General features: G+C 47.5%; 1 protein-coding gene across 1 annotated transcript in view; it reads right to left on the bottom strand.

Annotated features, from left to right (window-relative positions):
• Positions 1 to 645: 645 nt before the first annotated feature.
• Positions 646 to 27552, bottom strand: part of MMP25 (matrix metallopeptidase 25) — a 162907-nt gene continuing 136000 nt past the window's right edge. The window contains exons 7-10 of the mRNA XM_069651697.1: positions 24947 to 25029; positions 9067 to 9219; positions 7678 to 7935; positions 646 to 5778 (exon numbers count right to left, since the gene is read on the bottom strand). Coding sequence (XP_069507798.1) covers positions 5510 to 5778; positions 7678 to 7935; positions 9067 to 9219; positions 24947 to 25029 — 763 coding nt within the window. The 3' untranslated portion in view covers positions 646 to 5509. The remainder of the gene's footprint in view (positions 5779 to 7677; positions 7936 to 9066; positions 9220 to 24946; positions 25030 to 27552) is intronic.

Below are 27552 nucleotides of genomic sequence, written 5' to 3'. Positions count from 1 at the left end.
GCTGAGGCCAAAGATATACCTCCAGCTTGCTGCTTTGAGAAACGACTGACCCTGAGCGAGTTAGAGGTAGAAGAGCGAAGAGCTCGAGAGGGAAGGTATTTATGAAGGGACAGCTGAAGGTATATTGGACCAAGGCCCCAGAAAGTCTTGTGGACAATGCAAAGGATTTTGAATGTAATCCTTGCAGCCACTGGGAGCCAGTGGAGAGATTTCAGGGCTGGAGAGATACGATCCCAGGGCTTGAGGCCAAGGACAAGTCTCGCAGTCCTGTTCTGGATGAGTTGCAAAGGACGTAAAGCAGAAGCAGGAAGATTTAGAAAGAGGCTGTTACAATAGTCCAACCTAGAGAAAACCAGGGTTCGAGAGACAGTGAGCTTCCAGGAGAGGAAAGGCAGAATACCTCTGAGGACGTGCAGTAGGAAGTTTGACTTTTTAGAGACGACAGAGATATGGGCAGAGAAGGAAAGCGTGGAGTCAAAGATGACCCAGAGGTTCTTAGGTAGGAGGAGGGCCAAGGGAGGCCGGCCAGAGAGTGAGAGGAAAGGAGGGAGAGGGTGTACAGGCACGATTATAAGACATAAAATGGAGTGAAGACAAATTCCGCCGAATTCTCGGGTTCTTTTAAAAAAAAAATCCATGTAAACATTTTTTTATTAAAACATTTTTAATTTTACATTCTAAAAAAATAGAACATAAATCATCAGATAGGGTTAATGCAAGACACTAGTTTCCGCAAGATATCAGAATGCTGACGTCTTTTTCAGAATACGAGTTTGCGGTCTTTTATTCTCCGTTATCTGGCTTTGCCCTTTATTTAGGCTCGATTTATTTATTCTTTATTTGTAATGCGCGCTATACAGCAGAATTGTGTTTCGAGGCTATACATTATATACAAAATATTCTCTCTGCATTAAAATGGAGCCTTGCCTCGTGACCGTTGACGCGCCGCGCTGTTGCTGCTTGGGTTCCGCGCCATGGTTTCTTAGTGAGTCCTGTTGAAGTTCTCTATTCGGCTAGCAACATTATTAATGCCGGTACACGGAAACATTAATAGAAACTGTAAAAAAAAATGCAATGCACCTAAAGCATAAGAAAATATATTTAAGTCATGTTGAAACATAACCTTATGAGCATCCAGTGTTTCGGCCAATCACAGTAAAGTTAAACACACACACCTCTTCTGGCACAGTCTCGCAATGTTTCCAGGGAAGTGCTCTGGCACGAGGTGTGTGTGGGACGAAGGAAAAAAGTGAAAGAAAGCAGAGGCAGGACAAAACAGGACACAGACAATACACGGTACCTGCGACTGCACAGTTCACAAAGGCCCGGCAGTTACTAATGTAAAGCATTTCATTGTTAGCACCTACAGTCGTATGCATACAATCTGCACAAATGAAATCATGATTGGGTTTTAGTACTTGCATGCCAGGGGAGTGATTGGACGGGTAGCGGGGCACACAACAGCTCAATTTCACAGCAGCGCTTAAGTGTGTGGTTTCAGACGTGAAGGAGAGAGTTAACTGCTTGTAACATCGAAGCTGCACTAGAATAGTCTCATTAGAATACGTAAAGAAGTAGTTGCCCCCACACAAGTAAGATTGCCCTCCCTCCACATTCTCTGAGGTTAGCCCCTTCTCCCAAAATGTGAAGGGCAACCCTATGCGCCCACCCCCTCCTAAAATGTTTCTCACGTTGCACCGGGCGAGGCACTGTTTTGTAAAGAGAAACATTTCTCCCTTCACTCGCATATAAAGGCCCCTTCTGGACCCATATAGTGTGACTTTGCATCTTGTGTTCCTTCCTGGGGGCGGGGTGGGGGGCATGGAGAGGTTCCCCTCGAGTCAGCCTTCGTTGGGCAGGTTGTGAGCACAATGGCACCGCTGGCTAACAATGGTGGTTTCCAAACCTTGGTCCGTACCTCTTCGGTGTTGTATTAGTAACCCTCAAGGGGGGCAGGTACGTATGCTGAGACATGGAGCCAGAGCATCCGATGGTTAGAGACCCAAGCGACACCTCCCTGATGATGGCCAGTAAGGCCGAAACATGTCTGGGGTTGCTGATCATCCCGTGTAGAAGGGATGCGATGGAAAGGTCTGGGCTTCAGGGCCTTTTTTCAGGGCAGGGCCAATCCTGATTCACTTGTGTAGTGACACAATAGGCTGAGAAAATCTGGTCTGTGGGGGTTGCCCAGAGCAATTTCAGTGGTTATGATTGATTCCAAACTATCCCTCGGTGAGTGATGGCTGGGCCGGATGCTGCTGCCAGCCTCTTCCCGGTGGCTCCGGGCAGGCCCAGGGCCTGGCCTGTGTGTACGAAACCCACACCACCGTGATTTTGCTTTGGGGCGCGAGAGGAAAAAGCAGGTGAGGCTTCTGCAGGGCCTGAAAGAGCGATGGATGACTGGGGAGCAGCAGGTGAGGTGAGGAGGGCAGGGGAAGGGCCATCCTGTTCTACCAAGTGAGGGGCGCATATGTCCCCCTTTTTGAAAAGTCACCGTCTTCTTTGAAGAACACAGTTGCTATAGCTGAACTGTTTTACTTTAGCCTTCCCCGGCCCCGCTCCCTACATATCCATCACTTCTGATTTGTTGATCTTTGTCACCCCTGGATCTCTCTTCGGGCCCCTGTACCACGTCTTCATTTGTGTTGTGAGGGGCGATTAGAAAGAATTTGGTATGTAAGATGCAGATCACAAACAAGCAACACTATTTTTAAAAAACTGAATATTTCTTAAAAATGTGGGCAAATGGAAGCGTGACGATTCTCATTGCAGGGAAAGTAACAGCAGTTTCATTGTTTGTAATCTTCGTGCAAGTATTTTCTAAACAAGAGCAGTCCAGGAAAAATAGCATAACGTTTCAAAACAGTCGGTAAAAGTGCATTGCCTGTCCACGCACCCAGGAGCCCACCTCCCGCTTCAGAGGTCTCACTTGGTGTTGTGGGTTTGATGAACTCGCGACATCTCCATTGTGTTCCGTCTGTGGTGAGTGGAGACTAGCGAGGCAGGCGGACCTCCCAGTGTGCCTCACATGAATGGCACTTGAACTCCAGCAGCCTCTGGCTAGGAGCCTTCAACTGACACCACTCCTTAGGGTGAGCCACACATGTATGCTTGGGGAGGAGTCGGCCTGCCCGGCCATTAGCTTGATCATTTTTATACACGTTACCTCCCTCCCTTTTTTCAGCCTCCTTGAGCCCCAGATCCTGCCTGGCCCTGGCAGCTCTGCTACTGGAAGACTGCAGTGCGAGGGAGCTCCCCCTCAGACTTGCTTGAGATCCTCACCTCCTGCTCTGGAAAGATGCGAACGCTTTCCACGACGCCATTTTACTTTATCCACGACGCCATTTTACTTCTGGACTACCCAGCATAGCAAATCAAAGCTCTCGGCCTTTAATACTGAGCCCCAGAGGACAATGCAAAGATGAGTGTCTCCGCTTTATGATTGGGCTTTGGAAAGTCATATTGGTTCACTTTGGCCGCATGTTGCTGATGGGATGTAGGTAACGTGTGTAAGGAAAACAACCATACATAAGCAGTTGAGGTATTTGAAAGCCGCAGGTCTTCGTCCAGTCGGCTCCGTTCTGTCTATGGAAAGGCTTTGGGATGGAATAATGCACTTTTCCTCTTATGAGGCTCAGCCCTCTGGCTCTCTGCCGTGCTCCTCATAAACTCCCCTGCAAACCCTGGCATCCTCTGACTCACAGTCCATGACACGGAAGACCGCTTCATTCTGACGCCTATGCATGAAAAAGATGCAAAACGTGCCTGTGCAAGTTGCTTCTGCATGTCCTGGGCCATAGCATCACATAAACTCTGAACAGGAGCCCAGCACCAGAGTTCCTGCCTGCCAGGTCACCCCTCCGCCCCCCTGCACCTGCCCTCACCCTGCCGAGGGATCACATTATTGCCATCAGTGCAGAGCGAGCCAGTTTCTCACAGAGTGCGCTCTTTTCTTTCTGTGTTAGCAGGAACTTGGCACACAGTCTACGGAGATGAATGGAACAATGATGGCCGCCATGTTCGGTATGGCAGCTGTTGTTTGCAGATCACCCTGTGTTCATCGCATGCCTGGGGGCAAGCAGACGGAAACCAGAGTGGATCCCAGGTTCGGGTGTCTTTCACCGAATGCATGCATTTATCTCCAAACCATCTCCGCCGCATGCAGAGGTGGAGCGGACTCACTGGAAAATACACACACATGCCGACATGCAACCAGTAGCTCTTTCCAGCGAAGCACCCACCCACTTCAGAATGAGGGGCTTAGTGGGCATTCGTTCTTTCAGGTGAGCCAGTAAACCCCCGGCCTTTTCCATCTCTGGGCCGTGCCCACTTTTCAGCGTGAGACATGATGGTCCGCCCGGCCCGCTTCGCAGCTCAGGAGGAAGAGGAGCTCCTGGGGCCCCTACTGAGATTTCACTGCATTCCCACTCTGTACTCTTCACAGTCTGGAACGGAGGAGAGCTCTGAGATTCGACATTGGCTGCGCCTTTGAGTTCAGTGTCAGTACCAGGGGTAGGCGGGCTCCAGAGTGGCCAGCTTGCATTGCTTCTAATGCTCATTAGATCTTGGTGTTGGCCCTCATGCTCTACTGGAAACCAAGTGCTACCTCATCCAGAGGTTTCTGTAAAATCTGAAAGTGCAGGCGTTTGGGGGGTGGAGGGGCATATGATCGTGCTGTCTCATCGGGGCTCAGAGCCAAGGCAGCATTGGTGGCCTTCCAGAGGCATGTCCCAATCACAGACATGATTTGAGGAACCACGTCATCTACATACAAGCAATGCAGCTACCGCATGTCTCCATTGATGCCTCATTTAGTTTTGCTCCATTGTTCTTCATAACTCATGGCCTTGAATCCTGGTTTGCGTCTAGACTCCAACTACCTGCCAGGATTTGCTCGATAGTCGCATCCCATTGGCTATGAATGGAAACGATCCGGAGGAAAGATATAGAAAGAGAACAGTAACGCGTAGTCTTGAGGGTCGCTACTCTCCAGGCCCCTCTTTGGATCTTTGGATAAAGGCTTCATTACCTGCTGCTATGTTTGTAAAGACTGAAGAAAGATGGGGCATAGTCATCCTGATGCCAGAGCTGCGCGTTCAGGCTCTTGCGCCTGCGGTCTGCCCTCCCCAAAGTCTCTTTAAAACTGCTGAAAGTTTCTGGTCTTCGATACATGGCAGTGCTTCTCCCAAAGGTTGGCCATTTGAAGAACCAGGCTGAAGAATACTGCACTTGTCGGTGAGTACCTTGTAATGTATTTGTAATGTCATCAAAACCTCAACTCTCACAGTGGAAACATTTCAGAAATAGAAAATAAACCCTACAATGGGATGTGCGTCAACGTCAATAAACTTCAAGCAGCGCCCTGATGCCTGGACGCAGTACTCTCCCCCCTGCCCCCTCACTCCCGCCACCCAGAGTGCAGCTGTCAGGAGGCAGCCTTCGCTTAAAGAGCTTCATGGAAAGGTCCCATTGCATTCTATGATTCTATATCTCCTCGTGTGGAACGTCATCAGAGCGTTCTGTGAATAAGGATCCAGGCCATGACCAGGGACAAGGAGAAGACTGGGAGTTGCGTCACAGGTGCCGCCGCGTGTACGCAGGTGCAGTCCATCCTCTTGGACTGTGTAGGGCGGGCCGGCTGCTGAGCATCGGGGGCGTTGGTGGGGCCCTCGCAGTATAGCCAATCACGAGGCAGAGAACGCGGGAAGCCGGCTTCAGACTCCACCTTGCCATTTATAAACTTCCAGTATTGGGTGCCCTTGAAAAAGTAGGTGTCACCTGCAGAAGGGAGAGAGAAAAGACACACAAGAGGAAACGTGAGACCAGAGGAGGCAAAACTCAGGAAAAAGAGCAAGCAAAGACAAACACGCCCGTGGGGCCCCAGTGATGGGAAACGACGAGGCATTGCTGGCCAAGGTTTGGGTTCCTGGGCAGGACTCTGCGTACTTAGGGGTGTTCTAAAATTGGTCTTTGAGCAGGTATCCGGCTGAATTTTTGCTGAAAATAAAAATGTAGTGTGGCTCCAGCCAAATAGTTTCTTGTTACACTATTCAGCGACTGTGGCATACATCGTCTTCTCCTTTGAAGGCAATGTAGCAACTCAGAGAGGCAAATATGAGGTGGTTTCGAGTCTGGAGCTCGAGGAGCAGGTAAGAAAAAAGGAATTTGTTCGTATGTGTGCATGTGAGGGTGTATATATATGTATTGATATGAGGATGTGTATGTATGCATGCATGCATGCATGCATGTGGACGGTTGTGCCTGTGCAAGTGACAAATGAATGAGAATGCAGTGGGAATGTTCTGTAGGTGCGCATGTGAATGAGAGAAGCATGTATGTTTTGGTGCGTGACTGTGTGTGTGTGAATAGGTATGAATGTGTATGTAGGCCGGGAAGCAAGGCTGGTGGGGAGCATTGGAGCAGCTAGTATAGCTTTTTTCTTACACTGGCATGGCATGTTTTACCAGCATTCTGGTTAAAGCCAATCTGAGTTTTCTAACATGGGGGCAGCCAGTATGGATGTTTCTTACAGTGTCATTTATTACTGACATTATAGGAAATATCAACATGACTAATGTTTTTATGTAGAGGACTGACCTACACTAGTGCAGGCATTAGTGCAGGCAGTATGAGCAGGTTTTCCCTACAGCGGCATAGCATTCTTTACTGGAATCATTGGCAACTGTCATATATTTGATATGCCATAATTGACATGTTTTTTCAAATGTTCTTTATTGGTATTATGGGCAAAGCGAACATGAATACGTTCTTATGTGTGCTGGCATTTATTGGTGCAGCCAGCATAGACATATATGAACATAGCCAGCATTAAAATGTTTCTTTTCTCTGGCACAATACTGGCATGTATTGTGGGCAAAGGCATAAAGAAAATGTGTTGGAAAATGCATGTGTATGCTATTGGCGACATAGAATCTATTGGATCTTGTCATCAGTTATGCTACAAATCCAATTGTACATTTCGTTTCTTATTAGACATTTTTTACAGTGTGCTGTAAAATGCACCATTTAACCTATTAAATAAGAAATGTTCTCAGGGAAGGACCGCACCCTCCAAAGCCCCCTTAATAGGTTTAGGCTCCATCAGTACAATTGGTAACTCCCACAAATTCATGGGAAATGTCTATGCACCTCCAATCAAAAATTCACCAGCCGCCACTGATACATTTAGGTTAGGAAAGTGGGCGTGGCGTGCCTGTATTATTAGCTTTGGTGTATTTGAGGAGCTACTTCTAAACATCAAGCCGTTCATTGCATGGGCCCCACACACATATATGAGAGCCTCTGCTACAGTTAGTATATATGTTTGAATTCTGGCAGGGCCGTCTGCGCTTTCGTGATAGTAACATCCACTGTGCTACAAAACAATTTACCGGTTTGCTCCTTTGGACACCTTAAAAACGAATTGCATGCTTGAACTAACTACTTTAAGGTGTTTACAACTTTTATCGTTAACTGTAATACATTTATAGCATTTACAGCATTAGCGTTAAGGATTCAGTATGTGCATAATAAAAATAAAAGTTACATTTTAAACGAAAACCAAAAGTCGGCACCCATGGTCCAAGCCCTGAAATTGTTTGCATTAGGTGATGATGGCAAAGAGAGATGCTGTTTCGCTTTGAGCCCTGGGCACTACTCCTAAGGCCACCAACTTACCATCATTCCAGCTGACAATGTCATCAATGTTGGGCGGGATGCCAATCCAAAGGTTGACCATTCTGGGGTACCCAGCGTCCATCTTGCCAGCCTGCTCGTCGAAGCGCCAGAACTGACTGCCTTTGAAGAAGTAGGTTTTGCCGTTGTGTCTCCAGATGAAGGCTGCTTCAATGGCCTCCAGCGGGAGCCCAAAATCTGTCACAGGCCGCGGATACCCGGGTTCGGCTCTTGTGTCTTTGAAGACCCAGTAATTGGTCCCTAGGAAGAGACGGGCATTATTAGAAGCTGGGCAGGAAGAACATAGAGATGGAGCAGAGTAGTCACAAAATGGCCTTTCACGAAAATGAAACTGGGCAGGGCACATCAGCATGGTAGGGGTGTGCTACCCGCTTTCATTTGATCAGCTCTGGCTTGCAGTCTCCTTAACTGCCACATGGTGGTGGTAGATACCCATATATTGGAAATATACGTTGTGTTTCGGTGCAATGCTTTAGACGCCAGCCGTTTTGGCACGGCACCTTGGGCGCAGGCCCCTTTTACGTGCATCCTGTTGGCCACGGTCAGCAGTGCGCAAGGACCTACATGCTGGTATGTTGCTGTTTGTTTAAATGTACTGTCACACGAAGCACCGAAAAATACACTAGTTGCTTATTACATGGCGCTGTACTGTAAGTGAACGCTCCATAACCAAATAGGTTGCCGTCTTCCGCATGTTATGTGTGCGGGACACAGCAACCTATTTGATTATGGAGTATACTGTCATCCAAAGCACTGCATTTTGGGTGCCAATATATTTAAACAAACAGCAATATCCCAGCGCGTAGATCCCCACACTCTACCAGCCATGGCCAACATCTTACACAAAGCAAATGAGGTGATGACTGGAAGGTTTAGAATTAATCATAACCACTGGCATTGCTCTGGCAACCCTCCAGACCATCATTCCTCGCCTGCCAAGCCATTACAAAAAGGGAAAGACCATATGCAAATTAGGCTTAGTCCCACCCCAAATGAGTCAGTCCAGCCTGAACTGCTTGGTCCCATCCCTTCTACACGATACCACAAGCATTCCCCAGTCATGTTTGGCCTCATTGGGCGTCATCAGTGAGTAGTAACTTGGGTCTCTAGGCCCAGCAGGACAGGACCCACGTCTGGGCATACCCGTCCCACTCGGGGTGACTTTTGCTAAACAAAAGAGGTGATGGCTGGAAGGTTTAGAATTAATCGTAACCTCTGACATTGCTCTTTGCTTTTGCAGAGCCATGGCCAATATGGCACGCCTTAAAGGGATATTTGACCCAAACTGGTGTGCCAAAATGGTTGCACCCAAAAGCGATGCGCTGGAATGTCCGGCTTCATAATTTCCTGAGGCAGAACAGGAGCACTCACCTACGAAGAAGACGATCTTGCTGTCGTTCGCTCTCTCATAGACGGCATCAACCCGATCCAGTCCACTGGGCAGACCGTGCCAGAACTGGCCGATGTGTGCTGGGTTCAGGGACACGAGATTCCGGGAGGGCTGCAAACGCCAAAAGTACCGTTCTAAGGGTGACAAAAACATAGTAAGTGGGCCTGTGTAAGGCAGGGTAGGGTGGGGAGAAGGGGGAGGAGTGAGAATGATATAGAAAGAAAAGGGGATGCGAGGAGGGCAGGAGAGAGTGTTGAGAGCAGAGTTCAGCAGGAAGCGGGCAGTTTATAGAGAATATGGTGTCGATGGGGAAACACTAGCATTTGAACCCCACAGCCCCAATGCCTGTCTCCCCTACCACAAACCCCACACTGCAATCCCTCCCCAACATCATAAATGTAAAGTTTTATTGACTTGTCCTTAAAGAAATTTTATAACTTAGTAGACAACAATGTTACAAACAGTAATTTGCCATCATCTAATGTTTAATTTTCTAAATGAAGGGCACTTGCCTAGATTTTTCTTTTTGCAAAAGTATCTAATGGGGCAGCGTAATCTATTTTCTGACTGTGTCTCAGCGCTCTCCCAAACAGTTTTACTCCCAGCTTCTCACACACATCAGCATGTTTTTCAGGGCTGTCCCTATTTCTTGCCTCATCATTGAATATTGTTCCCTCCATCTCTAAACGGCTTTGTCTGCTGTCTCCTTTTTGAATGTTTTCTTCTCCTGCTCTTGGTTTCATTTTAATAGGTTTTTTTTACTTCCTCTCTCATTATTTTCTTCTTTTCCTCTTTTTTTGTCTTTTATTTCCTTTGTTGTTACTGCTCCTTACCTTCTTGTCGTCCTTTAGCTTCCCTCATTTTCCCCCTTCCCTCGTTTGTTTTTTCTTTTCCACACCACCTTTCCCACTTTACATTGTCTTTTATTCACCCTTTTTTCTGCCTTTTTCTTGATCCTGCTCTTTTGCTCATCCTATTTTTCCTTCTTTTCTGTTGGTATGCACCCCTTGTTGTTCGCCCTCTTCCAGTTGGCTCTTTCTGGCTCGTTATTTTTGCTTTTTAAACTTACTTTTCTCTTTCTCTTTCTCACTGTTTGGTCTCCGTGTGCTTCCTTCCACTTCACCTAATGTTCGAAACCAAGCCCTAGTCTGTTGAGTATATACTATTGCTGAAACTAACGATTGAAGTTAGTAGAATATTTTGAGTAAATAAACACTCCGAACCTGGAAGCTGCTGACAAGTCGATCACTGGAGCTAAAACCAAAGAGAACAATGAAGAAAAGACATCTGTAGCAATTTCCAGAGACTAGGGAGACTGCTGTGTAACTGGAGCCTGAGGTAACCCTTCCTTCCAATTGACCTGGGGGACAAGGACGAGATGTCTCTTATGCAGAGGCTGGTGGGAGCCACTAGCTCAAGAAGAATTGCATTGTGACCCATCCCACGACATACTGTGACCTTACTGGTCTGCAAAACGCGAATACCATGGGACCTTGAGCCTGAATGCGGTGCATGGTCTTCTGAAGTCTGACTTCAGCTGAAAATGTGGTGGACTCCTCCTGGACCTCCGGATACACGATTCGAATCCCCGAAGTCCCCTCACCAGAGTGCAGGACAGAGAGAGTGAAGAGAATCTGACTGGCGATATTCGTTCTTCATCTGGCTGTTGTAAAAAGCCACCAAATAGACAGAGCCACGAGAATCCATGAAGAAAACTTTGCTGGAAGCCCCCTTTGTGACTGCTGCTGCAAGTTCCCATCCAGTGTCCAGTTCTTTCATCTCCAGACTAAGAATCCAGGGACCCGGTCCTGTGCTGCTGCATCCTGAAGGAATCCACTCTGAAGCTCTTCTTTTCTCCCAAGGTACTGTGTGCGCTTCGGTAATACTTACCTTAAGTCTGGTGTGCATCCTGTGTGGATGTATGGGTGATTCATGTGGTTGGAAGCTTGTCCATACCACTTGCCCAGGCCCAATGCTGGAACACATTTAGTGGGCCTTCTCAGAAGTCCCTGAACACTTTAACTAACTCTGAAAGTGAATACTTAACTTGTTGAAGAAGATCTCCTTTGGAACTTTGACTTTCCTGCAACTGAAACCTATCTCAACCTGCCTACAGCTGGCACCTAGACCACTAAGGTCCCTCGTCTGCCTCTGAGAGAACTCATGCTATAGACTAGGGAAGGACTGGATAGGAAAAGGCTTCTGTCTTGGAAAGTTTAACAAGTGTAACAGTACTGCTGAAAGAATTAGTGTGGTAACGATATCTCTGTGAAAGAAGAATTGCCATTACGTTTAGGCGTATCACTAAGTTGCATTGTGCTCCTTTAAAAAATATAGAAGTTGCTTTCCTTACTTTGAATGGTGGGTCCCCTTTCTGAAAAGTAATAGGCGTTGGTACTGTGTTATCATTCCTTATCTGAATGAGTGTATAAGCTTACCAATAGGGTTTTACCTACCTTGAAAAACCTTGTGTCATTCTTAAAGTGTATAATTGGGTCTTGCTTTCCCTGGTCTGCTTTAGACAGACCTAAAACAGTATTTGAGTTGACACTTGTCTTATGAGTTGCTTGTAGCCCCTCTAAAAGTATATATATCTTACTCACCTGGATTACCTGCTGCTCTTCTAAGCTTGTAACCCTGGGTTGTGGTTCCCTGAATTGCTTTGGTGCGATTCTAAAATTGTTTCATAAAGTTATTACTTAACTTAGAAACTGTATTACATACTTCTTAAAAGTATACTGGGTATAACTAGCTATTAGGTAGCAGGTAGTTATGTACCAATAGGTCAATTACTTACCTTGAAATACATTGAGTCTTTCTTAAAGTGTAATTGGGTTTTGCTTGCCTTGAACTGCTTAGTGCAGTCTAAAATATTTAGTGTGATCTCAGTTATTATTGAGTAGCTTAAGGCCGCTCCAAAAAGCATATGAATTGTTTTACTAGCTCTGAACTGAGTTCTAAAAAGTAATTTTTGAGGGAGTATACTTGTAACAGAGTTGTCTTATTATGTGATTTCATAACTGAGTGTCACTGCATGACTGACAGTTTCTACTACACTTGAAATACTGATTATATTCTAAAAGTATATCTAACCCGGTCTTATTCCCCAAGAACAATAGATTACTATCCTGAATGTATAACCTTAGGGTTGACTCACCTTGACTTCCTGCTTGCTCCTCTAAATAAGGTTATACCTTGGTTTGCATACCATAGGTATTGAGTTGGTGTTTATGATTGTGTTTATATGATGTTATAGTACTTACCTACCCAAGAATGATCTTGGCATACTTGTATTTAAATAAACCATTTATTTTTACAATACATAGGGGGTCATTACGAGGTAGGAGGTAACCATGCCGCTATTAGCGACATGGCTACCCCCTTACTGGGTACCGGGTCCGGGTTTCTTGAATGAGGAATTACCGGGCCATTCCGACCTTGGAGGGCCCGGTAATTCCTCCTTTAAGGAACCCATCCCCATTCCCATTTGAGCCCCTATAGGGCTCAATGGGAATGGGGAGGGTGCTAACAACGGGCCTGTTAATAACAGGCCCGTTGTTAGCACCCTGGTCTGCTCGCAGGACCCATTAAGGACGCCTGGTTTTACCAGGCGTCCTTAGCGGGTCCCGTGAGCAGAAATCGTAATCAGGCAGTAAGGGGTTGACGGCTCCGGAACCTTTACCAGCGCCGTTAACCCCTTACCGCCTACCTCATAATGACCCCCCATAGTGTTCCAGTGTTTCTTTGGACCCTACGTATGCTACAATTTCTTTGTAGCAAGCTACAGCCCTCTCTCCCTCCTAAGATAAGCCTGGCTGCTCTGTCCAAGCTACCCACATTCTCAGGTGGTACAGCCTTACACTAAGTGTGGAGCTTATCTACTGTCTCAGATGTATGGTTTTATGGAGCCCTTAGTGGCACTTAAGAAAAACTGTCCTAATGCTTCCCACTTGACAATCTCCGTCAACTCTTGGTTGACAACTCCAGTACACTGGACTGAAAAATTCCAACTTCAACCCAAATATCATAATGGTGTCAGAGATGGCATTTAGAAAATAGCAACGCTCAGAGACAGTTGAAAGATTTGTATTACATATTTTTGGAAGGGCTCTAAGGGCTGTCCCGAGCTCTCATCTAGAAGCGACAACACCCTCCCTAACCCTGGCGTCCCTATGTGCCTTTTTAGTATCTAGTGCTTGCTAACCCCTACTATCGAAGTTCTGTCTCGATGTCAGTGAGGGCCTAATGGCTATCGCCTGATCTATCTAGCCTCCCTCTGGGACTGCCTAGGTTGGGCTACACTATTCAATGGTTAGTTATAAGGAGTTGTGGCGATTTGTGCCTTAACTCAAGCCCCAATCTGTCTACTTCCTTTCACTCCCTGATGTTCTTCTCCCTATTGATCACTGCTTTTTGATCCTCCACCTGCTACTCTCCTCCTTCCAACAACTCCACCCACCTCTACTCGTGGTTCTTCCTCCTCTGTCCTTCTGATGTCTCTCAAGCTCTCTTTCTACAGTTTACCTCTGGTGTTACTGCTGTCTTCCCTCTCCCCTCCACCTCTCTCTCTGCTCCACTACTACCCTCCCCTCTCCACCTCTACTCTCCCCTCTCTAGAACTCCACCACTCATTCACCCTCCTTTCTCTCCTTGAGTCACCTTGAAACTGGACATGCCGGTGCAGCAATTTGGGTGGCGCCGTTTCGGCGTGGCGCTTTGGGCAGAGGTCCCTTTTAGGAGCATCCTGCTGGCCAAAAGCAACAGGGTGCAGTGTCTTGCATGCTGAGATATTTATGTTTTGCTCAAATATATTGTCAACCGAAGCACAGATAAATGCAGTGCTTTGGTTGGCAATATATTTAAGCAAAGAATAGCCGCTCAGTACATGGTGCTTCCCTGTGAGTGTGCACTATATGCACAAACAGGCTGGTGTGTACGGCAAAATAACATGCAGGATACAGCAGCAAAAGATGGCTTACTGCAGTCACCTTCCACTTACTCTCTCTAACACTCTCCCACCTTACACGCACGCTCACCACACAGTACCATTTGCCCTCAACAACCAATACCACACCTTCTCTGCAAATCCCCTCCACACGTCAGTCCCCTATCCTTCCTCCTTCTGGAATCTTAGTCTCTCCCCTTCCCCTCTGACCTCACTTTTTGCACATTTTTTTAATGGGAAACAATGTTTCCCTTTTGCTCGTTTTCTTTGCCTTTTTGGTAACTTTTTGACAGTGCACACAGCATCCTACCATGCAGTACAGTGGGGTACTTTTGTATGACCCTAGTCTTTTACAGTCTTTTTGTTAACTTTTATTTGTGCCTAAAGATGAGCTGGTGATAGCAGATACATTTTTACAATGTTTGCATTATTTTTAGTGTGTAAATTTTCATTGAATTTGTCAGGCTACTATAAGCGTGGCTAGTGCCACGAGATTGTTTGCTTGTTCTTTGGCCATATTGTTGTTTGGCCTTCTTCCTGCAATCTCAGGTCAGGAAATCCCTTATATGGTTATGCATTCACCCATGAAAGCTGCTGCTTTCGCCGTCTACTACTGGCCTAGTGTGTGTGGACCCAGGAAGAGGGTGGAACTGTCTGGACCCACTCCACATCCATGGTGCCACAGAGTCTGGGTGTTGGGCGGGAGTAAAACCCTCAGTGGTCTATGATTGGACTACTTCTGGCTGTTTGAATGGTGCAGATCCTTACCATTGGTGGGCTCGGACTACTTGCTTCCAGCCAGGATTTAGAATAGAAGAGGACTCAGCAGTCATTTCTTCAGATCAGTGTTGGAGCCGGGTATCTGGCCGACTGAAGATCTGTGTACAGCTCCTGAAGAGGCCTGGCATCCCTTCCAGTGTTTGGCCCGGTGTAGCCCTGCTGGACTACCTGATCTGTGAAGGCCCTCTGCAGTACTTCAACCATTGAACTGGTGGGACCAAACAGTCTCAATGCATTCTTGAGGATCCTGCCGTCTTGTGCCTTCGGAAAGGTCCCTCGACCAGCCAGTGGCATGACCTGCTCTCCAGTACGTTACCTCATTAAAATCATTGCTGTTCTGCATTTTTGTTTGGAGGTTCTGTGGTCGCCAGCTAATTCCATAGGCTGCCTTCCTCCCAGGTTTCAGCTTCCCAGCATCAAGAAATCCTGTCTTGGAAAGTTTTCTTCAACCGCGGCTAGAAAGATGCCTGCGTCGCTGGTGTGCAGTAGCCGTCGCTGGAACTTGCCTTCCGCCATTCGGTGAGGTATCCTGAGGAGGTCTGCATTTATGCCTTCTGTATTTAATTTTCGCAAAGGGTTGCACACTGCTCTTGGAGCCGACTAGAAGAATCCTTACACCTGCAGCAGCTCCTGGGCATCTTCACTGGATCAAACGGCAGGAAAACCTACCTCCAGCGCATCCCAGCAGACCTGCCTATTCAATTGGGAAAATCAGAGTCAGAGGGTAAGTAACTGCAGGACATTCCCATTCCCCTGTTATTATTAGAATACATCTTAGGACTTATAAAGTTAGGACATTAGTCTTGTGAACTGGTTTCATTCTACTGCACCAGTGCTTAATTTATTTCTGGTTGTAAAATGATTGTATGCATTCCTACAAACCTAAAGGTGACTGTATATATGATTGATAATTGAGTGTTGTGTGATATTACCACCTGCTTCTTTCTTTTTTTTTAGAGTGTGTTTTTGGACCTAACATAAATGGAGTATTTTGCAAGGCGCAGCTCAAACTGAAAAGAGACAAAACCTATTCCTGCGCCCCATCGAACGTAATGTCAAGCAGCGTGACACAGCTGAATCAAATCTTTCCAAACCCTCAAGACTAAATGAGAAGATGCAATCACCTAAGGTGTCAACGGCAATAATAAAGCTGCATCTGAAATATTACTTGTCAAACCAATCGGTGAGGATTGCCATAGCAAGCTATATCAAAATATTATCTTGCAATAGGTAGTCTGTAATGAATAGGAAGGTTTAAGCACGTTTGACAAGTGAGTATCAGAAGATTTTAGAGCATATGTCAATTAACATCAAGATTATAGTTTTATTAGTCACTACATTTTCTTAGCATTCAATAATTCCCCTAAATAACTCCAAATGCATGGCTTTTCGGGTGATTCTGGGTTGCAGCTGTTGAGCACCCACTTGGGTTCAACAGTTAAAAACGACCAAGGTTCCTTATCGCTCCTCATGGCTCAGGGGCCAGGACCGGCAGACCACGCAGCATATCGAGTCAGAAACTGAACTCCCGGTAGCTCTCTAGCTCCTACGGTGCCGTTGGGCTTAGCCCACTAGAGACAGGACTGATCAAGGGGGGGGCTTTAATTGTATTTATTTAATTGTTTTTTTATAACGCGCCTAATACCATAACAGAGTTTGGTTTCTAAGCGCGGATCCAGGATTCAAATCTCTGTTGCTGTGCATGGTCTTGCTTCCACAACCAGCACGTTGCCGCTGTGCTATCCTCCTTTCGTAGTTTGTAGTGTGCCGTATCCTCTGGCCGGCAGACACCCGCTCACTGATCTCTGAGACATTGTGCTGCATTTCTGATAAGCAGAGTAACCTAGCATAAGAAGCGGCGTGTGGATTGATTGCGCACGAACGGGACTTCCTGGTAAACCGCCAAATGCACTGCATTCCCAGAACGTCTGGCGCTATGGGATTCGTCTGCGAATTGTGGATTTTCAAGCCAAAAGCGTTAACCAGGGTCTTTTGTGCGCTTCTGAACGATTAGCTGGCGCTCTGTAAAAGGGGCGAAAGGGGTGATGTAAATAACATACCACCAGGGTTGTTGCTAGGTCTGGAAAAGATCCGGGGCTACACTAATGTTGGAACTGTCGAGACTCGGGGCTAGCTAGCCTTTTGGTTGTAGCTTCTGAGCTTCTATCCGGGGCTACAACGAAAAGACCTGGGGCTATAGCCCCCTAAACCCCCCCTAGCAACGCCTCTGCATACCATACAACTACAATCTCAATAAATGGGGGTGGTTTAACATTTAATTGCCAGCAAAATGTATAAAAGACTACGCCTCAGCAAAACTATGGATAATAAGATGTCAACGTTGAATAGCCGCAGCAGTTCTTAAAATAATAGAACAAATAGGTTTGGGATTTTAAGTGTAATAAGAGCTCACTGTAGCAGCTGACGGTGATTTGTCCTGATTGCAGCCCTGCAGGGCCAAGTCTCCAGCCACACTGGAGAGCAGGAATCCACATAGGAGGGCAGGTTCAGACCTGGGACCTCCTATAGAGAGCTGCTGCCATGGTGTTCTACCAGGAAGGGCGCAGCTCGCGCCTGCGCAGCAAGCAGCATTGCACGAGGCAGGCCTTCATGCACCAGGTCTCTGGGCCTTTACGGGACTTGAGGTCATTTTTCACCAGTGGGTCCAAACTAGTGTGCATAACGGGAGGAACTGTGCACAGGCTGACCCACAAGACCCAGGATGCGCGACATTCCTGTGCTATAGAACCCAAATATAAAGGACAAGTGGGGCGTGGGGCAGCTCTTTAGTCATGGGAGGGGGGTGGTGCGCAAGTGGGGCTTTTAGCTAAACGGGGACGTTGCCAGGCGCCATGTACCACCGAATCACCTGCTGCAGAGTCTAGACAGCGAGGTTCTCTTCACGCGACCACTGCGGTGCCACGGCATTCAGTCCATGGAGGTGTCTGTGGCTCTCAGGCCTAGGGGTGTTTAAAGTTGACTGGATGAATTCAGACTCTGGCGAAGTTAAATGTAATTCCTTATTCAGTGTAGGAAGTTCCCTTTTAGCCCCCTGCGATGTGGGGGCCAGCGCAGCGAGGTGATGGTGCGAGCCACACCATGGACCGCGAGGTTTGTGACAATTGTAACCCCAATGCAGATTGTGATTTACCCGTGCGAGAAAGAGGACTTTATCTTTTCCAAGATGTCTGATGTTTTGTTCCCGTTTCGAGGTGATGTGTGGACTGCCTACTACTTCAGTGTGGTTGCCTTTTGGTGGCAGCCTGCCCCTTTACTGGCCGTTGCTTACATCTTAGGTGACCTGTGATGGGCGATGGAACTCTTCCATCTTCTAAAGGATGCGATCTGTCTGCCAAATGATTTCTTAATTCCTTGCTGTGGACTTCACCCTTGATTAAGAGCTTCCTACAGTGCCAGTTGGGGTTTTAAGCCAAGAGCCATTGGAGAAGCCCACCCCTGAGTTTATGGTCCCTTTCTGTACGTCTACCAGGACAGGGGCGGTGGATTCTAGTGTCCATGACAACCGCTCATTAGGCAACATCCGCCGCGAGAGAGGCCAAAACACCTACACACGTCAAGCAATATTTAAGGGTGGGGACTTCACAGGGTTGGCCTTTGCACATGACATAGGGTGTAAGGTGTATTGTTCTTGAGGGAGTTAAGACTACACTTCAAGATGGGGACCCAAAATACCACATTTTCAAAGAAGGTGCATCGACTCCTTGGTATTTGGAGTGCCTCTAAATATAAGGCGGTTATTTGGATCTGGTACAACTCCTCGTAGGGGCCCAATCACTGCAGCCATTTCCCTGCATTTTAATTGGGGACAAGCCCCCATGCCGCTTTTAAGACATCCCCACCCCTAGGTATGCTTTTTTTTTTTTTAAATACCCTATCTATCCCCTCCAAACCCCTCGAAAATCTGGCGCCACAGCCGCAATGAGTTGGGCTGATACACGTTTTTCATAAGCAGTGCCATTTGACTTCAGTATCATCACAAAGAAAGAATGCCAGGACTAGCGGCTATTCATGCTTTTAGTTGTCGCTATGTGCATTAAATGATTTGGATGAGGACCCAACCCCTGAACTAGTGAAGCACGGATTGACCTCACCAAGCTAAGGTGCTCATTTCCAGGCATAAAGTGTCCTGTAACCCACTTGACAAAGCAGAAAAACGCTGGGAAAAGTCACTTTCCTTCTGACCTGCCTTCTCTCTCTTCTCTGCACTCGTCACTTTCCTTCTGTCCTGCCTTCTCTCTCTTCTCTGCACTCGTCACTTTCCTTCTGTCCTGCCTTCTCTCTCTTCTCTGCACTCGTCACTTTCCTTCTGACCTGCCTTCTCTCTCTTCTCTGCACTCGTCACTTTCCTTCTGACCTGCCTTCTCTCTCTTCTCTGCACTCGTCACTTTCCTTCTGACCTGCCTTCTCTCTCTTCTCTGCACTCGTCACTTTCCTTCTGACCTGCCTTCTCTCTCTTCTCTGCACTCGTCACTTTCCTTCTGTCCTGCCTTCTCTCTCTTCTCTGCACTCGTCACTCTTCTTCTGTCCTGCCTTCTCTCTCTTCTCTGCACTCGTCACTTTCCTTCTGACCTGCCTTCTCTCTCTTCTCTGCACTCGTCACTTTCCTTCTGACCTGCCTTCTCTCTCTTCTCTGCACTCGTCACTTTCCTTCTGACCTGCCTTCTCTCTCTTCTCTGCACTCGTCACTTTCCTTCTGACCTGCATTCTCCCTCTTCTCTGCACTCGCCACTTTCCTTCTGACCTGCCTTTTTATCTCTTTGCTGCACTCGTCCTATGGCTTGGCTCTTCCATGCCAGACACACGTATTAGTCCTCTATGCATCATCCCTGCTGACTCTTCATTCCACGCAATCATCTTCCATCCCCCTGGGCTCCTGGCCCAGACCTTCACTCTGCATTCTCTGCGCCTGGCTTCATCTCCTTCGGCTGTAACCTCGATACATGTTGCTCTTCCTTCTCTTTGAATGGTCCTCCTCTATCTCTGCCCTCTCTTCCTCTGGATTCCCGCTCTTCTTCCCACTTATGAAAACCGAGGTGCCTCTTCCCACTGCTGCTCAGCTTGCCTCCCTGATCCCCTTTGTGCATCCATGGTTACCCCAGAGCTCTCCCTCTTTAGCCTTCTCTTTCTACTGGCTAGTACTTTGAAAAATGCCCAGCCCTCCTCACTCCAAGTAAATCTTCTCTACTCTATGGGGGTCGTTCCAGGTTTGGTTGAGTGGTAAAAGTGCCAGTAAAAATGCCAGTAAATCCATTACCGGTAGGTTTACCGCTCTGCTGGTACTACAGGTTTGCCGGAGGAGGTTACCTGATTTCTCTCCAGCCAAGAGCTGGAGGGAAATCGGGCCCCCAACGACCCAAAACAAAAAATATTGCTGGAATTACCGGCATCGGTAATACCAGTGTCGTTAATTCAGGTAATTCCTCCCATTGACTGAGGAATTACTGGCATTCACACCATCTGTAATATCCTGGAAACACCAGGATATCAGAAGGCGGGAATGCTAATTCTGTTTGTTCGGTGTCCCGCCGATAACACCGGCGGGATACCAGCAAACTTGTAATGACCCATTAAATCTGATTTCACCTCCCTCAGCTATTTATTTTATTTATTTAAGCATTTATAAAGCACCTTAGGCCCATGGGTAAACGGGCGCTGTGACAAACAACATAACATCTCGTAAGAGAACCAACCACGTGATAAACTCCCAGGATAAAGAGACTACAACACAGATAAAAGACAGATAAAAAGGAGACAAAGTAACGACACCAGCAATAAAATCACAACTAACAAGACGGGGAGGTGGGGCAAAAAATCGGATGAAGCTAAAACAATTGGCAATATGGAAGCAAAGTCTTGGGTAAAATAGACTGTTTTGAGAATGTTCGGATCCTTTTGGCCGGGGCAGTCTACTGATTCTTACCTCAGCTCTTCATGCTCATCTTCCGTCTCTGCTACCGTCTAGAAGGCTCGCCGCGCTATCCACTACTCCACGCGCTTCTCTTGCCACCTCAGGAACTGTCCTGCCCGGCTTCTCCTCTGGCCTTCTTGGTGTCTCATGCTGCGTATCTTTCTTTGGCGGGTTCTCCCATCGTCTTCCTCTCCTCTTGGGTGCCCCATGAGTCCCTGTCCTGGGACCTCTTCTGCTTTCTCTCTACACTAATGCTATTCCATTAGCTGCCCTCATGGGTTGCGCTGTCATTTTTATCCATAACCTTACCTCCTTCCCCTCCTCATCTCTCTCACTGTCTGGATGATGCCGTCACACTCTCGTCACCTTGACGCCGCAAACAGGGTAATGTTATTATGTCCTGCATCTTCTCTACATATATTAGTCTCCGTCTTCCCTCTTTTCTACTCACCTCGCAACCTAGGAATAATGTTAAATTATTCTAACCTTTTCAAGCCACATCTCTTTTGCCTGTCACTTGCTGCTCGCAACTTTTCAATACCCAGTGACTGCGCCCTTTCCATGCTAGCGAGACTCGTTCCCCCTCTGCTTTTCTCTTGTTTGGATCATCCTATTTGTCTCCTCTTTTCTCTCCCGCTCTCAGCTTCCAATCCATCTTCGACCCACCACCTATTTCAGCTCTCTCCTCACACATGCCCTGAACTCCCCTCTATTCATTGGCTTCCCTTTCTATAGTTGTGCTACCCTTGTGTTATACGGTATGACGTCCTTTCATCGTGGGATGTTTTTGTGGGGTATTTTACCGCGAATTGTTGTCGAAAAAGCTCATCTCATTTTTTTGGGGGGGTTAGAAAAATATATAAATTGGGTGTGAGTGTTCGGGAATATATAAAATATTAAAGGGGAAGGGGTTGGGGGGACCCCCCTAAAAATAAAAAAATAAATATTTTGAGTTTTTAAAAAACAAATGTGCTGTAAAAAACCCCGCCAAAAAACATCCAGCAAATGAAATGACATGGAACCATTTTATACGTACATGCACCCATAGCCTTGTCCCTCCTTAGATTTCTCATCATGTTAGACCCCCGTGAGCCCTCTCTGCTTGTCTTTATACGTACATGCACCCATAGCCTTGTCCCTCCTTAGATTTCTCATCATGTTAGACCCCCGTGAGCCCTCTCTGCTTGTCTTTATACGTACATGCACCCATAGCCTTGTCCCTCCTTAGATTTCTCATCATGTTAGACCCCCGTGAGCCCTCTCTGCTTGTCTTTATACGTACATGCACCCATAGCCTTGTCCCTCCTTAGATTTCTCATCATGTTGGACCCCCGTGCGCCCTCTCTGCTTGTCTTTATACGTACATGCACCCATAGCCTTGTCCCTCCTTAGATTTCTCATCATGTTGGACCCCCGTGCGCCCTCTCTGCTTGTCTTTATACGTACATGCACCCATAGCCTTGTCCCTCCTTAGATTTCTCATCATGTTGGACCCCCGTGCGCCCTCTGCTTGTCTTTATACGTACATGCACCCATAGCCTTGTCCCTCCTTAGATTTCTCATCATGTTGGACCCCCGTGCGCCCTCTCTGCTTGTCTTTATACGTACATGCACCCATAGCCTTGTCCCTCCTTAGATTTCTCATCATGTTGGACCCCCGTGCGCCCTCTCTGCTTGTCTTTATACGTACATGCACCCATAGCCTTGTCCCTCCTTAGATTTCTCATCATGTTGGACCCCCGTGCGCCCTCTGCTTGTCTTTATACGTACATGCACCCATAGCCTTGTCCCTCCTTAGATTTCTCATCATGTTAGACCCCCGTGAGCCCTCTCTGCTTGTCTTTATACGTACATGCACCCATAGCCTTGTCCCTCCTTAGATTTCTCATCATGTTGGACCCCCGTGCGCCCTCTGCTTGTCTTTATACGTACATGCACCCATAGCCTTGTCCCTCCTTAGATTTCTCATCATGTTAGACCCCCGTGAGCCCTCTCTGCTTGTCTTTATACGTACATGCATCCATAGCCTTGTCCCTCCTTAGATTTCTCATCATGTTGGACCCCCGTGCGCCCTCTGCTTGTCTTTATACGTACATGCACCCATAGCCTTGTCCCTCCTTAGATTTCTCATCATGTTAGACCCCCGTGAGCCCTCTCTGCTTGTCTTTATACGTACATGCACCCATAGCCTTGTCCCTCCTTAGATTTCTCATCATGTTGGACCCCCGTGCGCCCTCTGCTTGTCTTTATACGTACATGCACCCATAGCCTTGTCCCTCCTTAGATTTCTCATCATGTTGGACCCCCGTGCGCCCTCTCTGCTTGTCTTTATACATACATGCACCCATAGCCTTGTCCCTCCTTAGATTTATCATCATGTTGGACCCCCGTCCGCCCTCTCTGCTTGTCTTTCCAGGTCCTGCTCTGTTCCCCATCCACCTTTTGTCAAGTCCTATAGTCTTTCTTCTTTACTTACCCCTCGCCCACTCTTGTTGGCATTCCTCCGCTTCTTAACTCCTGACAAGTGTGGTGGTATCTGGTTACACGTCTTTATACCGAAATATTGTATAAAGAATGAACATATATCGAATATTTTATAACAAAACCTTTTATAGAAAACAAACTTTATTGTGTGGGGAGGGGGGGTCCCCTAAACCCCTGTTTCTCACCCTTAAAAGCCCACCCAAACGTTTCCCAAAAATATGTAACCCTTTACCCCACAGTGACATAAAAACAACGCGTTTTGCGGTGCACACACCGCTTGATCACGCTGGGAAATTAGACATACACAAGGTGGCTTTAAAAGAATACAGCAGTCTGTTTGGTTACACCCTGTGCAAGAGTGTCTCATTACAAAACATAGTACTGTTCTTGACAAAAGCAGTATATGAGAGACAGTGTGATGAGGAAAAAAGGGGTGTGGACTGGTCATCACATTATATGAAAGTATATTTCGTACACAATGTACCACGAAACCTAGTCTCAATATGAACCGCCACTGCTAATACTCAAAAGCGAGTATGGACATAAGCATATATCAACATACATATAATAGCAAAACATTGTACATAGATAGCCGCTCTTTAACTTAAGTGCCAAAGGCTAAGGATGCTTCATACACAATGTACTATTGCCACAAGCTAAGTGAATTCATACATTTAATGTATATGCCCCATACTGCCTCATAGACATAGTGCTGTTCGCTGCATAAACCCATTGTACGATCCCAGCATGCTGATTATATATATATATATATATATATATATATATATATATATATATATATATATATATATTATACATGTGTGTGCATATATATATGAAAAAAGTAATGTTTAAATAATTGGCCCTTGTGCATGGTTCATGCATCCAGCCACCATGTGGCCACTCGGACTGTGGGCATTAGAATTGAACAAAGGTTGAATCCCTCTACAGTCAAGCGGCCCATGCACATTCAGGTTGCATTGAACTTTCCACAACTCTTCTATCATGGCTGAAGAGAGCAGCTCAATTCTGCCTTACACAAAGGTCAGTCATTTCTGTAACATGTTGTCTTAATTAGGTGTGAAACTGTCAGGAAATGTACCATGTGTAAATTGCATCTAAGACCTGTCACTGTATAGTTTGGAAATTGACTATTGCAAAGCTGCCCTTTGTAACGCGCGGTGCTTTCTTCCCATCAGTTTCAAAACACCTCTGGTTGTTAAAGATGGATCCCTGGGTTTTTGAAGATGTCTGGAAAAGCAATTCCTGACTTCTTTTCGATGGGGCTGTTTCAACAATAGGTCACAGCAGTCAAATGCTCGGATCTCCCTTTTATCACTTGCAGCAATGTCTGTTTTTTAGATCCCAGCCGTCAGAACCATGCAAAGCCATGTACACGCTTAGGGAAAGGTGTACTTTGCACACATATGAAATTCAGCACCCAATTTAAAACATGCAGTCGTCTTCACATCAAGTACAATCGGACACATGATGCTCTTAGTGAGAAGACGAGTCAGCATTTCGATAAAGCACAGAGTTTCTCAGCGAAGAGAGAGGAGTTATAATTCAGCCATGGGCCATTTCCAAACGATCTCCTAAATAACGCTCTCAGAGTAAGACGCAGACTGGCAGTCGCATGATTGCAGTGCCCCCTCCCCCCGCCCCGCCGCGCCCCTACCTCACCCCCACCATAAGCTGCTGGGCAAACTGGACAGGAACTCACTCTTGAAGAAGAAGACCTCTCCCCGGATGTTGGCGATGGCATCGAAGTGGGCTTTACAGCGATCGGGCAGGTGGTGCCTGGGGCTGTACATGAAAGAAGAGCGCAGGAGTTTGTCAGGGTCGAAAAGTTCATTAGACTCTAAACACGCAAATGGCATCACCCTCTCCAGCCCCCCAATGTATCCATTCTTTGGGAAGATCCATCCATGCTTGCTCTGTCTCTGAAACATTGCAGTGTGCACCCCTGTCTTCCCCTGGAAGTAGGAGGGTCGGAGAGGTCACAGAAATGTACCGGTGGTGTGACAAGCCCAACATAGCCGTGCCGGTGGTGTGACAAGCCCAGCATAGCCGCGCCGGTGGTGTGACAAGCCCAGCATAGCCGTGCCGGTGGTGTGACAAGCCCAGCATAGCCGTGCCGGTGGTGTGACAAGCCCAGCATAGCTGCGCTGCACTGTTTTAACGTAGCCTACCCAGGAGGCAACCTGGTACTGGCTCACTGTTTTTCTTTTTTGGAGTTTGTTTCGGGTGTTCCTGAAGGAAGGCTTGCATACTCCCAGAAATGGCGCCTCCATTGTGGTTGTCTGCCTAAATCCATAGGTGTCCCTGGTGCAAGCCAGACAGCATAGCAGGCAGTGGTCGAAGTGTACGAAAAGAAGTAGTGGAACTATGTTCCCTGCTGGCCTGCACCCACTCTCCGCAAACCTCATCACCACGTCTCCTCCCACACACAATACACACCCCCAAACACTTGCACCTGCTGTTTAAGGGAACGTTCAGTGCAGTACACTGAAAGTGCAAGTTTCAACTCCTTCCTGCACATTTATTTTAAAACGAAACCATTCCGGAACGGTTTCTTTTAAAAATAAAAGTATAGGAGCTGTAAAGGGAAATTTAAAAAAGTATAGGAGCACCGCTCCCTCTCACTTCGACCACTGATAGCAGGTCCATGGGAGAGCATCTGGTGAAATCACATATGAACCACCCCTTAAAGTTCGGATGGTTCCAAGGAGGAAATTTGCACCTTGGAAGCAGGAGTAGTGCCTGCTGAAAAAATCACGTGCTTCCTTTTTGCCTAAAAATCCTCCCACAAATCATTTCACCTTTCTTTCGAGGTCCAGTCCTGAGTGGTAGGGCCGTTTGCCCACCAAGGGGGGTGAGGGGGCTTGTTTATTATGACAAGGCCAGAGGCTGGCATTTCTGAACAAACTGTGCTCGTGGCTGATTAGGACAAGAGCCCTCACTGCCGCCCTTGTGGTCAGGCATGGTACTGTCTGTTGACCAATCTCCCAGTGGGTCTTCAGGAAGCTGCAGCCACTCACCTGACCTCCTAGGACTAGTTCATTCCGATTCCCCCAAACCTGCAACATCTGCGTCACGCTGCCTCAATGCTGCGTGGGCGTCTTTCTTCGTGTGTGGAATGTAGGTGCTGAATGAGGAAGGGTGGTACCAAAGAGATCTGAAGGGTGCAAGGCTTTCAATTGATTTTAACCACTGTCAATGCTCTGGGGGTACGTTCCGCATCACCAACCTGGTCCCTGGCTCGCTGCACCATAGGGAACCAGGCAACCCCTCACTAATGAGGCGGAAGCATGTCTGGGGTTGCTTCAGTTTCCCTGCAAGCAGGACATGGCCTAGCAGCTCGGGCCGCACAGCTTCTATTGGTGGCAAGACCAAGAATGATTGGCATATGGCTAGTCCCCTCCTGTAATGGTGCAGATGAGCTGAAAAGCAATGGCGTGGAAGGTTGCCCCGAGCAATGCCAATGGTTAAGATTAATTCACGATATCCCACCTGATGTATAGTGCCTGTCTGCGTTTGCTGTAGGCTGGTGATGTCATGTGGAATGTTGATGTGTGAATTTGTTCACGTTTACAGGAAGGGGGGCCCTGGGGGGAACGCGAAGCGTTTCCCCCCGGGGAGTTTTTTGGCGCTGCACACGGCCAGCGAGTGGCCGTGGGGTGCAGAGCGCCCCTCCAGGGGTACTTAAGGGCTCAGGGAAGGTTCGGGAGGCAGGCGACGGTTAGGACTTGGTGATTGTCAAGTCCTGTTGCCTGCTCCCGAGCCTTCCCTGTAGTGCCTGGGCCCTAGGTGCGAGTTAGAGCAGGTGAGGTAGGGGAGTTGTAGTAGAGGAGGGCGGTTAGGTTTTGTGTTAATTTAAAAAAAAAAAAAAAAAATTTGTTTAGATACGCTTGAGGAGTTTGTAAGAGGGGTGCCGTAGATAAGACATCCCTCGCGTCTTACCGTGGGTCTCCGTGCCTCCGGGTGTGCGTCGGGGGTACTCCGTGAGTGGGGGCGTGAGGGCTCCGTGGGTTTCCGTCAGGGAGTTGTGGAGGAATCCTTCCTCCGTTCGTGTGCCGGCTGGGCGTGGGGGTTTAGGGGCAGGTTAAGGAGCACAGTGTTAGCGGCTTTCCCGCAGCTCCGCAGTGGGTTTTCCCACGTAGTTCGAGCGTTTGTCTCTCGGCGCTCGCGTGTGTGGGCGCGGTAGCGGCGCTGTGTAGGGAGGGGGCAGGGCAGCGCCGTTAAAGGGCCCGTGTTTCTCGAGCGAGGGAGGGGTGCGGTGCTGCTTGTGCACCACTAGGTGGCAGTGTGCGCTGCCGTTATTCAGCA

This window comes from Ambystoma mexicanum, chromosome 3p (genome assembly GCF_040938575.1).
Source record: "Ambystoma mexicanum isolate Mex_15411 chromosome 3p, UKY_AmexF1_1, whole genome shotgun sequence".
Taxonomy (NCBI): domain Eukaryota; kingdom Metazoa; phylum Chordata; class Amphibia; order Caudata; family Ambystomatidae; genus Ambystoma; species Ambystoma mexicanum.
The sequence above is the reverse complement of the archived record's forward strand: the minus strand, read 5'-3'. Positions and strand labels throughout refer to the sequence as shown.